The following is a 15,200-nucleotide window of genomic DNA, read 5'->3' as shown; positions in this document are numbered from 1 at the left end:
AACTGTCTCAGTTATATTAATTTCCAGTTAACATATGAAAATTCCAAGTTGAAATATTTTGTTACGTTAATTTGTTATTTATTTTCTAGATACATTATTAAATTGCAACAAAATTTTAAGAAACTATTTCAAATTAAAATCTGTTTACATATTATTCATATTTTAATAAATACAATCACTGATGGCAATTGGCTTTATGCAATGTAGAATGCATGTGCGTAACTATTGAAGTAACATAAATAGTTTGTATGTATACACTTTTGAAAGGCGTAATATATGATTTTACTCCCTTCAACTTGTCTGTGTACAAGTTCGGGTGACAGAATGACTCAAAGGTACAAGAAATGAATTGTTTCGTTGCATTGAAGCGTTCACAGAAAATGTATTACAAAATTTACTATGGACAGATGACAAGGATTTGTATATGCCAAATTGTTTTTATTGTAAATAGATTGACCCACAAAGTATTCTACCCTGAATAAATAGCAGTTCTCGTAACCTAATAAAAACATAAAAATAAATGAAACGTTCCCATTTTGGGCGACTTTTGTTACTCACATAAAGTCATAATGCCACGTGTCAATGAACACTGACAAGGATTCAAAACAAACATGACAAAACCCTCACCCACATGAATATTCATCATGAAACAAATGTTTATCAAATTATCGAAACATAGTTCAGTGATAACTAAAACTGGTTGTTTTGCAATATTACTTTAATAATTTACACTTTTCAACTTGTCTTATATCCAGATGTTTACAGAACAATGTTCTATGATCAGAGTGCCTATATAGAGTGTTGTAGAGTATCCCTGCTATGATACTGTATAGTCATGTGCTGTGCATGACTGTTCTTTTCCTCTTGGCCATGCAGTCATTAGGTTCTGCGCACTAAGCGAAAGAGGACAGACAGCACCTTTTGGTCACAAGCTGTCAAAATGTGAGACCTTATACGCTAGAATGTGCAGTAATATATATTATATCATGGCAGGAGATTCTGGTCTCATAACAAGATGAGTATGATTACTTATCATGAACTGTGCTTTTCACTTCCAAATAGACCGGTGAAGGTCCGGGGTAGAACAGGCCTTCAGCAACCCATGCTGGCCATAAAAGGCGACTAACGGGATCGGGTGATCAAGTTCGCTGACTTGGCTGACACGTGTCATCGGTTCCCAGTTTCGTAGATCGATGCTCACTGGATCACTGGATTGTCTGGACCAGACTCAATTATTTACAGACCGCCGCTATATAGCTGGAATATTGCTGAGTGCGGCTTAAAACTAAACTCATTCACTCTTTCCCTCTTAAACATGTGTATTTCCAACTGCAAAAGATATATATCTCATGTGAGACCCATTCTCTTCCCACAGAGGTTACTGAGGTCTTATCATCCCTTGTAATTTCGTCCTATAACACCCACATTTCTCGGTTCTCGTAAAATCCCCTGGCGGCAAAATATCGCAACACAGCTTATCTCCCTGCATGTATTTGTCCGGACTGATATCGGTTTCATAATTTCAACCTTCTGTGATGTCATGTCGCATCAATACCAAATAAAGGCTTAGAAAACAGACTGTAAACGGACCGGTCCTTGACATATCCACTCAATGCTCAGCGTCAGGCAGGCTAAAAACAAGTACGGTATGTTTCAGGACCTCCTTTCACGAAGCACTAAGGTTCATGCCCTCCTAGCCCCAAACTGGCTGTAACTACTCTGTTGTACAAACAAACACGTTGGGCTATGTGGGAATGGTTATAACGTTTGGGTTCAGGGATTAGTCGTACTAAATAAACACAAACTTCAATACAGATTGATATGGTCTGTTTCAGATTATCATCTGAACATACACTTTATAATTTATATGTCGACATTTATTAAGTAGGAAGCAGCATCTGCAAACATGACATCAATTTCGCAACATTGGTATCTGGTCTGGAGTTGAATCTGCAGATCTCGATACTTATTCTTCTTGCACTTCTGTCTACCTGTGGTCTGGAGATGGATTATTGAAATTTCATTCTGGGCCTGTGTGGTTTTGATGACATTGATAAACTTGTACAGGTTAGGATGGGGTGTCTTGATGGCGTTATTGAGCTTGTGGTGCCACCCTTCAAGATGGTTTGTTGTACGGGGACCCTGGGTGTCAAAGTGGTTCCACGTCTGGCGACCTTTCTGAACCTACCTCTCAGTAACATAGTCCGCAGACCAATCTAGGTCGGTTACTTCTGATGGTCGGTCTTCCAAGGCCTGAACCCACACATCGTCTAGTTTCTCTAATGGCACTATCGGTAAGACTGTTGCATGTCATGAATTTGTTGAATCGGGAATGTCTCTGTGGGGAGCTCAGTGCTGCATTTTTCATTTGTCGAGAAAAACATTGCAGAAGGGTACATAAATATATGATTCACAATTTTGGTACTTTCAGTAGAACGGCGGTCACTCTGGTGGTTGTGGTCCTGGTCTGACTTAACTAAGGCAGCGTTCTGTGTCGTAGCTGTCGCTCGACAAGCCATGGGATGAGTCTACTGTGTCCCTATGCCTGTCCTTAACGCCGAACTGAAAGCCATGGTAGACTAAGGTTATCAATATATTCAACTTGTACCTGTGCGTTTGCGATTTTGAGTGAAGCTGTCTAAGTTGTTATACTATGAACTGGATGACACTGAGTGAACACTAAAGATAGTGAGTGAACGCTGACCCAAGGCAAGATCTTTATCCAAGGTGGTGGATGACAAAGAGTGAACACTCACTCAAAATATTGTGGAAACAGGCTGTAACTCAGAGCGTTAATCCCGTGTAACAACACTGCTCCTTTGGGGTTGGGACCTAGTAGGAATAGGGGAAAATAGATTTGGGGTGAGGTGGGAAGAGGGGAAATCGAATTTTGGGCTAGGCAGGAATAGGGAAAACTAGATTTTGGGCTAGACGGGAATTGGGGAAGTTGAATTTTGGGCTAAGCGGGAATAGGGAAAAATAGATTTTGGGCTAGGCGGGAATAGGGGAAATCGAATTTTGGGCTTGGTGGGAATAGGGGAAGTTGAATTTTGGGCTAGGTGGGAATAGGGGAAATCGAATTTTGGGTTTGGGAGGACACCAGCACTAAGGTGATCGTAAGTCAGTAAGGTGACCTTAGTGCAATGTTAAAGAATGGGACTTACGGTTAACCTTAGCAAAGGATGCTACGTGAAAGGAGATCCGGACGCGACAAGGGACCGAACCACCGAATATTCGATTCCCGACTGGATCCTTCTCCTCTGCACCCCGACGTCAATCAATGTCTGTAAGTAAACAAATCTCAGGCTATAGACCCCCACCAAATATCAGAGTGGATCTCTGACTGGATAATATGTTATGATCTGATAATATGTCAGGTAACGGGATCGGGTGATCAGGTTCGCTGACTTGGTTGACACATGCGATCGGTTCCCAATTGCGCAGATCGATGCTCGTAATCACTGGATCATTATATTGTCTGGACCAGACTCATTGTCTGGATTGTCTGTGTCAGCCACGCCTTGATTAACACTTCCTGACTTCCCTTGTCCATTATACCCCGCCCCATCTGTCTTCCTAATAGTATTGTTTGTCTTACCTATCAATCCTGGGGTAAAAACCCCCTGGCGTCCACTCCTGTCCATCCACCAATTAACTACAAGCTTCCTTTGTCATACTGTTGTTGTTCCTACATGTACATAAATAGCTCGGTGTACTCCATCGTTTCATTTACCTGATGAAGAAGTAAGAATATACGTCGAAACGTCGTGACTCTTCACAATAAAGACCTTGTCACCCATAAAAAAAACTCTTTATGTGTACCACTTCTAAATGCCATTCAAAGACTCTGGATAATATGTTTCACGTGAAAAGAGTTGGAAATTTGCCTCGCTATTACAAACGTGGCTTCTTATTACTGAATAACTCCGTTAAAAGACTCGCTCTCAGACTCCGTTTATTCAGCGGTCCGTATATTCATATCGATAACTGAAAGTTTGAGGCGAACAGCTTCCAAGCAAAAGAACACTTGCCATATGGAATGCAAACAATTGCTCTGTGCATCGAACACTGTCGCAATCGGAGTGTCGGTGTTTGCTGACTGGTTTCAATCCAAGTGGCTTCAACCTATGCTTTTTTGTGTTATGGGTTTGATTGTTTTTTTCGCCAGACATCTGCGTCTGCTTCCTCGGCTGAACACTGTGGCCATATTCGTAAAGAGCGCCCCAAGGGACATAACTTTACGGTATTCGCTTGAAACAATGTTCGGCAGGTAGAGGGCGCGAGAGTCGATGTAATGAAAAGTTGCATGAACTTATCGGAACATTTTGATTTAATATTATAGTCTAAGCACGTAATTTCTTGAAATATATCATATGGTAGCTTCCAAGAGGACCGATAATCAGCATTATTGAGAGACATACGTTATTTATTCTTAGAGAAATTCGGTGTGAAATAGTGCCTTTAAGATGGAGCATGTGCATTGAGTAACTCAAATGTATTTCAAAGGCATTTAGTTAAAGAATGGCGATTTGCTTCTCCTCGTTTAACCTGTTATGCCTGCAACTTTCTTCCTCAGTGCCTGATTGTAAGGATCCTCGCTACTTTTGTTCTTTCCGAAAATAAAGTGTTGGGACATATTGGGGGAGTATCTACTCGCTGGGGGTCGACGCCCGTATTCCTCCGCCACCACCCGGATGTAGTGAGAAGCGTTGCCACAACATAGTCCCACGTACTGCACGCCAAGGGATTTGGCTTCTCGGGCAAATCCGGCAATTTCACTTCTTCTGCAGGCATGAGCAGGAAGGTCGACCGGAAATGACACGGCACCTTCAACAGACAGATGGGAGAATATATGAGTCGGATCGGTCAATATATTTACCCGGATTCCAGTGACAAACGTTTTCTATTAATTGTTTTGAGGATCCAACCTGTGCAAGATAATGGTTTTCTCAAAGAGCACAAGTTGACTTACAACACGACGTGTTTAATGAACGAACAACAGCGTTGCAATGACTAAACGGAAGTACGCTAGACAAACAGTTAAAGTCCTCAAAACAAGCCTATACATATTCCAGCTCAAGCATTCGAAACAGCAACATATTTTGTTTATGATCAACAGAATGACCATCGGTCCAGATAATTGGGACTCAATGACATGTATCAACCAAGTCCGCGAGCCTGACCACCTGATCCCGTTGTGTCACTGCTTACGATTTAACCTGGATCTTGCAGGTCAGTTGGTTCATTTCCTGTCAAACTGGACTGGACACAATACTTTAGGACACGACATCGGGCAAATAAAACTCGTACAAGGGACGTAACACTGACTGCGATCCCGTTAGTCGTCTCTTACGACAAGCATGGGTTAAGGAAATCCAATTCTAACCCGCACTTCACAGGTCTACAAAACATTATCAACACAGCACCAACCCGTCACGGGATCTGTGAGGGACTGAAACGTCGGCTGTTTTGGGCACGTCCTATATGCTACAGGGAGTGCCATTACAGGCCCCTAAAACAAAAACAAAACTAAAAGATGTTTTCAGCCGAACGAATGGACATTAGTTTTACTCAGATCAACAAAGTATATCGTGACAAATTATCTCAGAGGAGTAGACAGTTGATAACTTCACCTGGTTGATAATATTTCTATGCTATACTGACAGCAAAAGAAACGCATCATTTTTAAATCAAGTTTTCAAATAGACGACATAAACTTGAATACTTACTTTGATGAGATTTCAATATTTCGAAAATTTCCTTTCTTTTGCTGTACTCTATATAAAGATCAATATGGTATACAGAATGGTATGAAATAAAATTGATCTTGTACAGTGTATACGTCTGAAATGAAAATGAAAGTAGAGCAGTTATGGGTATGCATTGATGGTTACGTGTATCTGCAACGTGCTCGTAGGCAACATGACCGGGATGTTCAAGAGATGAGCTAAAAAATGTCGACGTAAATTAAGAATGTCCTTTACCCTGCAAGCCTGTCTGATTTCCTTTACGAGAGGCAGCATTGTCTTGGGACCACGCCCGCAGTTCAGTCCCACTGCCGCCGCTCCTGCATCCTCCAGCCTGCGGCAGGCGACGCCAAACGCCAAACCGTCGAGCGTTTGGTCCACTGCATGGGGAATAAAGCTAATGGCCGCTGGCAGACCTGGAAATGCAGGTCAGTATGTTACAGCATGTTTGCAAGCTATTCCGTTTTGAAATGATATTTTTTTAAGAAGTCTTACCGTTTCCATATTTGTAAATGCTTTCAAGGGCAAGCATGGCCTCCCCAAATTCACTGAAACTCTCTGCAACAATGTAGTCGGCACCTTCCTCCACCGCCCACTCGATTTGCTCCTGAGGATAAAATAGTCTTTGAGTCATTCCCTTGTTTGCAGTTTAACGTCGCACTCAGTGACAGCAGTCTGTATATATGCGATTCGGGACCAGACAGTCCAGTGACCAACAGCATGAGCATCGATCTATGCAACTGGAATACGATGACATATGTGAACGACGTTAGCGATTCTGACCACCCGATCCCCTTAGTTATTGAAGATCAATAATTTATTCTAACCCGGATCTTCACGGGATTTCCTGGAGAAGTTGTCTCCCTTGTTTTTTTTCACAATTCAAGAATTAATTCGAATGTCCCAGCTATGTCTAGTGGGTTGACAAATGTCTTATGTCAGTAGATATTGCCTCGTCTTCAATATACCTGTGACATCTTTACTTTCTGTCTCACGTTCAGGTCATCGCAAATCTTTGCGGAGAATTAACTGGTTTTATTAGCTTTGGTCCTAAACGTAAACGCTCTCAAAATGTCTTTGTCCGTATGTACGTGATAAATGAAATTGCAGCTTTAATTGTTTTACAGACTGTTTGACTATGCATGCTTAGCACGGTCGTCATCTTTGGTGAGGCGAAAAAGGGTTTAACGTCGTTCTTATGAATATTTCGCTCATATAACGACCGCGTGTGTGTGGCTACTTGTACCACAGGCACTCGTTTCATTGCGAGGATTAAAGATGTAAAGTAGTCTACATGAAGGCATATATACATAAAATACTAATAAAATTTTCTTAAGAACAAAAGCTGAAATTACCTTTTTCTAATGACCCATTAGCTTGTATCACTTTATTTCAGAGCATATTCTATGCATAAGAATTAAGATTATTCGATCTACAATAAAAGTATAAAACGCAAGATTAAAGACCAAATAAACATAAATGTTAATTACAAACTTATGCGAGAAGTCGCCTATCGCATATCAACTAAACAAACAAATGACAAGTCACTAAAATAATTTTCCTCCATTGTGATCACTGGGTGACGCTTATATTGAGAAATAACGGTAATGATTCTATTACTCGTTGGGACTTTCGTGCACTAGATGTGGCTTTAGCGGCAGTTGGTACTTTTCCAATGTGGCTTTCCCGGACACCGGCTTCACAGTGTTAGCTCACTGAGATACTATGCCGCAGTTGAGAATGAATACTGTACTCAGACACGTTATACTGACTCCGAGCCCACCAGTCCTTGTTGTATCCATTAATGCCGAGCGCCAGGCATGGGCCAACAAGTAACATATTTAAACATCTTTTGGTATGACGCGGCCGGGGATCGAACCCGCGACTTGGTTCTTGTGCGGTATTGAATCGGCTTCATTGCCCTAAAGTTCGCGTTAGTATTAGTTGAGAGACTTTGCTCACTGACCAATATTTCTAAACGTCAGAACAAATCTTTGATCTCACTTTAAACATGGCTTCCGTCGTCTCAATGGCGTCCTTGTTATCCCTCCTGTACACCGTCGTGTTGGATAGATCTCCCGCCATCAACGTCCCGGTGTCGTCTGCCACCTGTCTCGCGATCCTCAACGCGTCCCTGTTCAGCCTCTCAATGTCACCTTCACGGCCGATTACTCTGAGTTTCTCTCTGTGACCGTAGTACTGTAAAATGAAAAAAAAAAACCCAAACCCGATAATTATGTACTTTGGTGAAAATCGTTTGAATAAATACAAAATGTTTCTTCTTTGAAGAAATAAAATAGAAATATAACCTGTATATTTACACAGTGGCGACGTGTAAATAATCCCGTCAGGTGTTACAAACTAGTGGTTGAAAGAATGAGCAACGATCTAACTTTCCGGAACAATTTGAACAACGTGATCAACCGACCAATCAACGTCTTAAAGAGGCTACCAGCGTTTATGGCCGTTATGCGCGCTGTCTTTGTTGATACTTATCATCAAATCCAAAATGCCAAGATAATTATCTCTTCCTAAATCAATGGATTGTCTGGTCCAAGTTTGACTGTTACAGAACACTTCACATAGCTGGAATATTGCTGCGTGGGGCGTTAAACAACAAACAAACAGAATACCCTTTAGACGACAGCTGTGGTTAGCCCCCGCTCATGCAGGCTTTTTGCGTGGGGAATATATTGTAAACAGAGCATTGCAAATGAATAAATTGGTGACTATCACTGAAGTGGGGAATGGAATGTATTACCTGTCCTATTTAGGGAAAATACAAATAATATTCACAGTTCTCAACTTCAGACACTATATTATTACCGCCATAACCATCTTCATACAGGTGGCAGGGTGGCAGCGTAGTGCGCGTTCGCTTGTCACGCTGAAGGCCCGAGTTTGATCCCCGATATGATTACAATGTGTGATGCCTATTTCTGGTGTTTCCCGTCCCGATATTGGTACCATGTCGCTAAAACAAAACTTGCAATGCAACACAAATATAAAAAACGTTACCCTAATGACATAAGTGTCAATGCGTCCTGGAATTTATGGCGAATTTCATATTTACTTGCCAAAAAAATATATCAAATTCTTGTTAGATTATGCAAAACATAACGCATGGCATATCGGCAGAGTTCACACGGTACGTTGACAACAACGCACTGTGTGACATGTAACAAGCCGTTACCGTTATCCTGCTGCTTTGCTTGAAGAGTTTAGTATATGGCCAAACAATATGTTGGAAGCTGTTTCGTATTATATCGAGGATCTCCGGCGATCCTTCAGTAGACATGAGCGTTGCGTTATCCTGTGATTTATTTTATTCCTTTTCTTCAGTGAATGTTTCAGCTATATACCTAAATCCAAATCTTTATTGCTAAACAAAATTACATTTGTTATATGTTTGCATTGCTCGCATTTAACCGAGGTGTTCAGCGTTTCTTTAATGTGTATGACAATCGCTTATCTTGCAACTGCTTTTCTTCTCTTCTGATTAGTGAAACGATGACTGATTCTATTCATTATATACTAGATACATAACGAAAGTGTGCGTTGTCAAAATGTTATCCCAGTTGATAAGTACGATGAAAATGTCAAAAGTACATATGCACTTTAATGGAGGGATCGGGAGAACATCAACTGAAAAGTCAATCACAATGATGTCGCGAGTCAACAAGCGGGACAGGGGTCAAGCGACCATGTCACAAGCTCAATAACGGGTATGTCCACCATCGGCATTGAGATCAGCAGTGCATCGACGACACATAGAGCCTGTCAAACGGGCAAGGAAGGCTTGTGGGATGTCGCGCCAGACTCGCTCCAGTTCTGTTGCAAGGTCAAGGACGTTATCTGGCGGACGAGGAAGACGGCGTCGTCCCAAACATGCTCTATCGGGGAGAGATCCGGTGAACTTGCACGCGAAGGCATTAAGTCAACGTGTTGCAAGAAATCCATAGCAGCCCTTGCCGTATAAGGGCGGGTATTGTCCTGTTGGAATGTTAACCTAGGACCATGACGTTGCAGAAAAGGAATTGCCTAAGGTCTAAGAATCTGATCCTTGTAGCCAACACCAGTTAAGTTGCTCTGAACAATCACCAAAGGAGATCTTTGGCGTGCTGTTATTCCATCCCAAATGAACATGGAACACCATCAAATCGATTCCTCGCCAAGACACATGCCCGTGCATAGCGTCTATTGGCACGTTGACGTCCATCACTATGGGCGATGTTAAACCTGGACTTTTCTGTAAAAACAACATTTCTCCACCAAAACAAGGGTCTGCCGACATGATTTCGGCACCACATTCGGCGAGTTTGTCGATGACGCTGTGTCAGAATAGGTCGTATGGCGGGACGTCGTGGTCTGATCCCGTGATGATGTAAACGTTGTCGAACTGTGTTGGGGTGAATACGGCGAAGTCCTGGTATGGTCCGGGCAGTCATCATTGCAGTCTGGAACCTGTGGCGAAGATGGGTCACCCTTATCCATTTGTCCTGTCTTGGCGTTGTTACACGTGGACGTCCAGAACGTGGCCGATGATGTCATTGGTTTTCTGATAGTGTCTCACCAGTGCAGAAATTGTGTTCCAGTGGCATTTGAAATGTGCAGCCACTTGTCGTTGACCACTCAAATGGCCTCATGACGTTGTGCAAGCGTGCTGAATACACATCACTAATTCCTTGAGATCCAGGTTTGATAAAGTTTGATTTTAAATTTTTGTATGCACAGTTTCTTTATGTGCCTAATATAATATGAACAGCAAAAGAAACACAAGTTTCGAAAAAAAAATATGAAATCTCATGCAAATAAGCTCATGACGAATGCTTGGTGGATCGAGGCCTAGTTTAGCGACACCTTATGTTAAGCGTGATCGTTACTTGAGTACATAACGATCATGCTTAAACTTAAGGTGTCAGTGAACTGGGTCCCGACTCCCAAATAATCGTAATGAGCTATTGTAACTTCATAGGCTTATGAATGAGGTAGAGGTACACACCCTTACTTGATCGGAACCATAGACTTCATATCGTTCAAGGCCCCGTTTCACAAAACGCTGAGATGATCGTAAGTCACTAAGGTAACCTTAGCGCAGTTACTTTAGTACAGGTTACTTCTTAAAACGAGCCCCAGGTCACCTGCGGTATCTTTTAGTCGAAAGACGTATACTATTCATACGTCGCTAAATAACTATTGGCCCATTTGAATTCGTTACAACCGTAGCTAACTGTTTCATATGTTAAATAATCCATTAAGAGGGTGGCAAATGTGTACAATGCATTGGTATTTCGTCATATCAGCCTGTGGAGTGATCATAATAAATCATCTCTCATTCTATGACCCTCTATTGCCCTGTCACAGAAGGTGGGTGGGGTAGCCTAGTGGTTACAGCGTTCGCTCGTCACGCCGAAGACACAGGTTCGATTGCCCATATGGGTACAGTGTGTAAAATCCATTTCTGGTATTCTCAGTCGTGATATTGCTGGAATATTGCTAATAGCGGCGTATAAGCAAACTCACTCACTGCCATCGCGCGAAGGGAGATAAAAGAATACGAGCGGGTCAGCTCACACAAACACAAAAGTGTTCGTTCACCCTGACCAAAAACGTTTCCCAATTAGCCCCGAAGGTCCGGGTTCGAATTTGTCTTCAGCAACCCATGCTGGTCGAGAGAGGCAACTGTCTGGATCGTCATCGTTGACAATTGTCATGCGTAGCTCGATGTTCCTGCGGGATTGTTCAGTACAGACTTAAACAACAACTGAACAGCTGGAATACTGTATTATTCAGTGCGGCGGCAGACAATAACACTTCGCAGTTTAAGTGGTGGCATGGGGTTTGACGGCAAAAAAACCAAATGCTTTTACTTCGTGGAAACACGTGTACATCCGTTTGCTTTAAAACTGGCAATATGATCTTATATTCTAAGTATTTCATACTTACTCTACCAACTTGCGGTATCAGAAATGATACAAAACTTACTAAATCATGTACAGGTTTTCAAGTTTACAAATAAGGAAATGCTAACATTTCTTTCTCTTATCTTTGTTAATTTGAAACTAATCAGAAATTATAAATTCCCATTAGACCCGTGACGGTCCCGGGGTAGAATAGGCCTTCAGCAACCCATTCTTGCCACAAAAGGCGACTAACGATTATTTACAGGCCGAGGCCATATAGCTGTAATATTGCTGATTGCGGCGTAAAACTAAACTCACTCACTCATAAATCCCCATTAAAAGCTAACATTTCTTTCTCTTCCTTTTGTTAATTTGAAACTAATCAGAAATTATAAATCCCCATTAAAATCACGAGAAATTCACCGGACACACAATACGTGCGTACATGTCGCCATCGTCCTTAGACACTTGCATGACTTGGCAACGTGTTGCTAGAGGAATTATCATGAATTCTCCATGCAAAATTATTGTGCAATCCCGTCCAAGGCGAATGTAAAGCAATGACCGCTACAGTGGCTGGTGTCACAGGTACTGATGTGTTAGCCCCCTTGTGTCCACACAACGAGAGAACAGAATTAACACTGACAATATGACTACTATACATATATTCCTACGTGTATCGAATTTCCTTCAACCATGTTCAAGATTAATTAACATTTCCTTATTTTGACTTGTGCGTTTCATTTTTGGTTCGAAAGAATTTGTAAATCTCTTCATATTAATTGTAAACACGGAAACCGATACAGGCTTGGAACTATGCATCCTCGATATCTCCAGGGTCTACGTTCCGGAAAGTCTCCACTATACCCTGGATGCATCTACGGCTCAGCCCGATAAATTTATTACCTCCCTTGGCTGGCTTTTTATCCAATCAGGTGTCTACGCTGGGAATTTGAGCGAACCAATCACAACTCACTTTCGCTTTTTAAATTCTCTAACCGATTAAATTTGGTAAACAAACCATGCGTAGGTTCTCTGGAAGTATTAGATGGATTTCTTGCATATGTTTTAAAAAAGGTTTCGGACCTATAAAGTTGCATATATGATTTCCCCAAATTGTGAGTCGCACGGCGAGCAAACCTTTGCAGTTGCAACTGTTACCTTTGTTGACACTGGCAAATTCGGTTATAACGGCGACCACTCTGATTGGCTACTGTGAGAAAGCGGAGTCAGCAAAGGGAGGTAATAAAATTATCGGGCCGACCCGTAGATGCGTCCAGGGTATAGTGGAGACTTTTCGGAACGTATACCCTGGAGATATCGAGGATGGGAACTATGTATCTTAAACACCTTTTCTTCTACATTACCGTAAATGCCAAACAAACGTCACTTCCGGCATTGACAAACTCTTCGTGGAGACCTTTCACCAGATCCGGTCTTTCAAGGACGACTTCCGGTACAAATGCACCGGCTTTTAGCAAGCCTCTTCTCTCAAATTCAAACAGGTATCCCTCCGCCACAACAATATCCTCTTTGTCTTGTAGACGCCGAAGTAGACCTTTGAAAGAAAACATATTTAAGTCACCGCCAGTGAGCGTTTCGATCACATTACCCCACAGCGTTTTGGTAGCCATTCTTTAAATGGTGATTTAACGAATGCTTCCTTTGGTAACGATGCCGCGCGTATGAATCTCTCTCTCTCTCTCTCTCTCTCTCTCTCTCTCTCTCTCTCTCTCTCTCGATCTCGATCTCGATCTCGATTCTCCACATGGGTACAATGTATGAAGCCCAAGCCTGGTGTCCCCCGCCACAATATTGCTGGGATACTGCTAAAAGCGGCATAAAACCTTACTCACTCAGACATTTATTCAAACGCTCACATGCCTCCTCAAGAAATGAGCCCGGTTGTCAGCTATTTACATAAGCACCGTGATTTGATGAATCATCATGCATGTGAAATATAATACATTAGACACTTGCCCCACAGAGCAATGCATACAAAGCAAACACGATATCAGGGGCAAGAGTTTATGGTATAGGTGATCTAGATGTAGTAAGATTCCTATATTTTGATGGTCTGATGGAATGTACAATTTTTTTTATTTATATTTAACTATTCCGTAAACTCTTGCACATAGATTTATTTAATATGTGAGTGAGTGAGTGAGTTTATTTTTACGCTGCACTAAGCAATATTCCAGCTTTATGGCGGCTGTCTGTACATGATCGAGTGATTAACAGCATGAGCATCGATCTGAGCTAATGGGAATCGATGCCATGTGTCAACCAAGTCAGTGAACTGACCACCCGATCCCGTTAGTCACCCTTTATGGCTATCATGGGTTGCTGATGGGCTACACTAACCTTCATGGCTCTTTAACATGTAATATCCGCCTCACTGGTGTATACTAGGACGTAATAAATGGTACTTGTTGTTGCCGTGCCTGACTGTTGGACTTAACAAAACATGAACTGTTAGCAGTGTAGTGTGAATGAGCATGGTATTACGTCCCCTTTAGCAATATTCAATCTATATCTTGGCAGGGGACACCAGAAATAGACTTGTCATATTGTACCCATGTTGTGAATCGAACCCGGGTCTTCGGCGTTACGAACGGCGACTTTAACCGCTAGGCTACCAATCGCCAATGGTTTAATGTGTCTGGGAATGGTAATCCGTGTTAAACTGTGGCATTTTTTCTCAGTGGACCAGCTCTATAAAACCGACACATACGCACACTAACGAACGCAGGCACGCAATATCATAAATGCAATAATATCGAACTCAGCGTTAAAACCCATATCTTCTCAGCTCAACTTTTTAGGTTTCAACTGTTAGAGATATACCTACTTTTGCTGGGCATTTTGCTATCCTTGGTCGTGAGAATACCGGGTTTCTGTTATTCAGCTTCAAGCACCTTTCCCGATCCTTCTCCGAGTAGCCTGACTAAACTGTTATGTCATGACATCGCGACAGCTAGTCGGTTTGGTCTAATTCCATACGGCACCGGATTTGAAAACCGTCACTCGTGCATGACGTCTACCGATATTGATCGGTTGCACCACACATGGGCTCACCCATAACTGAAACAGGGATACAGAATAGGGACCTAGGCATACTGACGCTCGTCATCATCATAAAAACCTGATATGTGGTCTTTTATGTGTGTATGGATTCTAGAGCTGAGCAATCATGAGAACATGTAGCTGATGCAACAATAACAGCAGACATATAATCTCTTTTTCATCAGAACGGAATGTCTCCCAATATATTTACCATCTATGTTTTGGAAAAATTCTGCTGTAGCTCCATAGGTAATTTTCTTTGTAGGTCAGTGCCATCTAAAGATATACACGAGCGATGACCTATATACATTTGCGTGTAAACATTTGCCCGGGGATCACCTAGACCCTAGTTGACAAAGCCTTGGAAGGTTGCTTCACTTGGCCCACTTTGAAACTTAAAGTGCAGCCCCTCTGTAAATGCTCTTTCGAGATGGGCGCCTTTTTGTCGCCATTGCCATTTTCAATATGATCATAAATCATCACA

The 15,200-nt window shown here is 42.0% G+C and overlaps 1 protein-coding gene across 2 annotated transcripts; it reads right to left on the bottom strand.

The window, feature by feature from the left end:
* Positions 1-3,938: 3,938 nt before the first annotated feature.
* Positions 3,939-14,638, bottom strand: LOC137296959 (betaine--homocysteine S-methyltransferase 1-like). 2 transcript variants are annotated; one of them, XM_067828887.1, is made up of 7 exons: positions 14,502-14,638; positions 13,018-13,208; positions 7,752-7,946; positions 6,243-6,354; positions 5,985-6,163; positions 5,431-5,512; positions 3,939-4,827 (listed from the first exon to the last, which is right to left on the bottom strand). In XM_067828887.1, the coding sequence occupies exons 1-7, from the start codon at positions 14,512-14,514 to the stop codon at positions 4,544-4,546; spliced, it is 1,056 nt and encodes a 351-aa protein (XP_067684988.1). In that variant the 5' UTR covers positions 14,515-14,638; the 3' UTR covers positions 3,939-4,543. The 2 variants fall into 2 exon arrangements, with proteins under 2 accessions (XP_067684988.1, XP_067684989.1); XM_067828888.1 differs by lacking the exon at positions 5,431-5,512 and having other exon boundaries at positions 14,502-14,609.
* Positions 14,639-15,200: the final 562 nt, after the last annotated feature.

This window comes from Haliotis asinina, chromosome 9 (assembly GCF_037392515.1).
Source record: "Haliotis asinina isolate JCU_RB_2024 chromosome 9, JCU_Hal_asi_v2, whole genome shotgun sequence".
Lineage (NCBI taxonomy): Eukaryota > Metazoa > Mollusca > Gastropoda > Lepetellida > Haliotidae > Haliotis > Haliotis asinina.
Note: the sequence above shows the minus strand (reverse complement) of the source record. Positions and strands in the feature narration are given on the sequence as shown.

Excerpts from the sequence above, each read along its gene's own strand:
- LOC137296959 (XM_067828887.1), bottom strand. Across the intron at positions 6,355-7,751 it reads CGACGGAAGCCATGTTTAAA|GAGCAAATCGAGTGGGCGGT; the intron begins GTGAGATCAAAG and ends TTTTATCCTCAG. Across the intron at positions 6,164-6,242 it reads CATTTACAAATATGGAAACG|GTCTGCCAGCGGCCATTAGC; the intron begins GTAAGACTTCTT and ends CTGCATTTCCAG.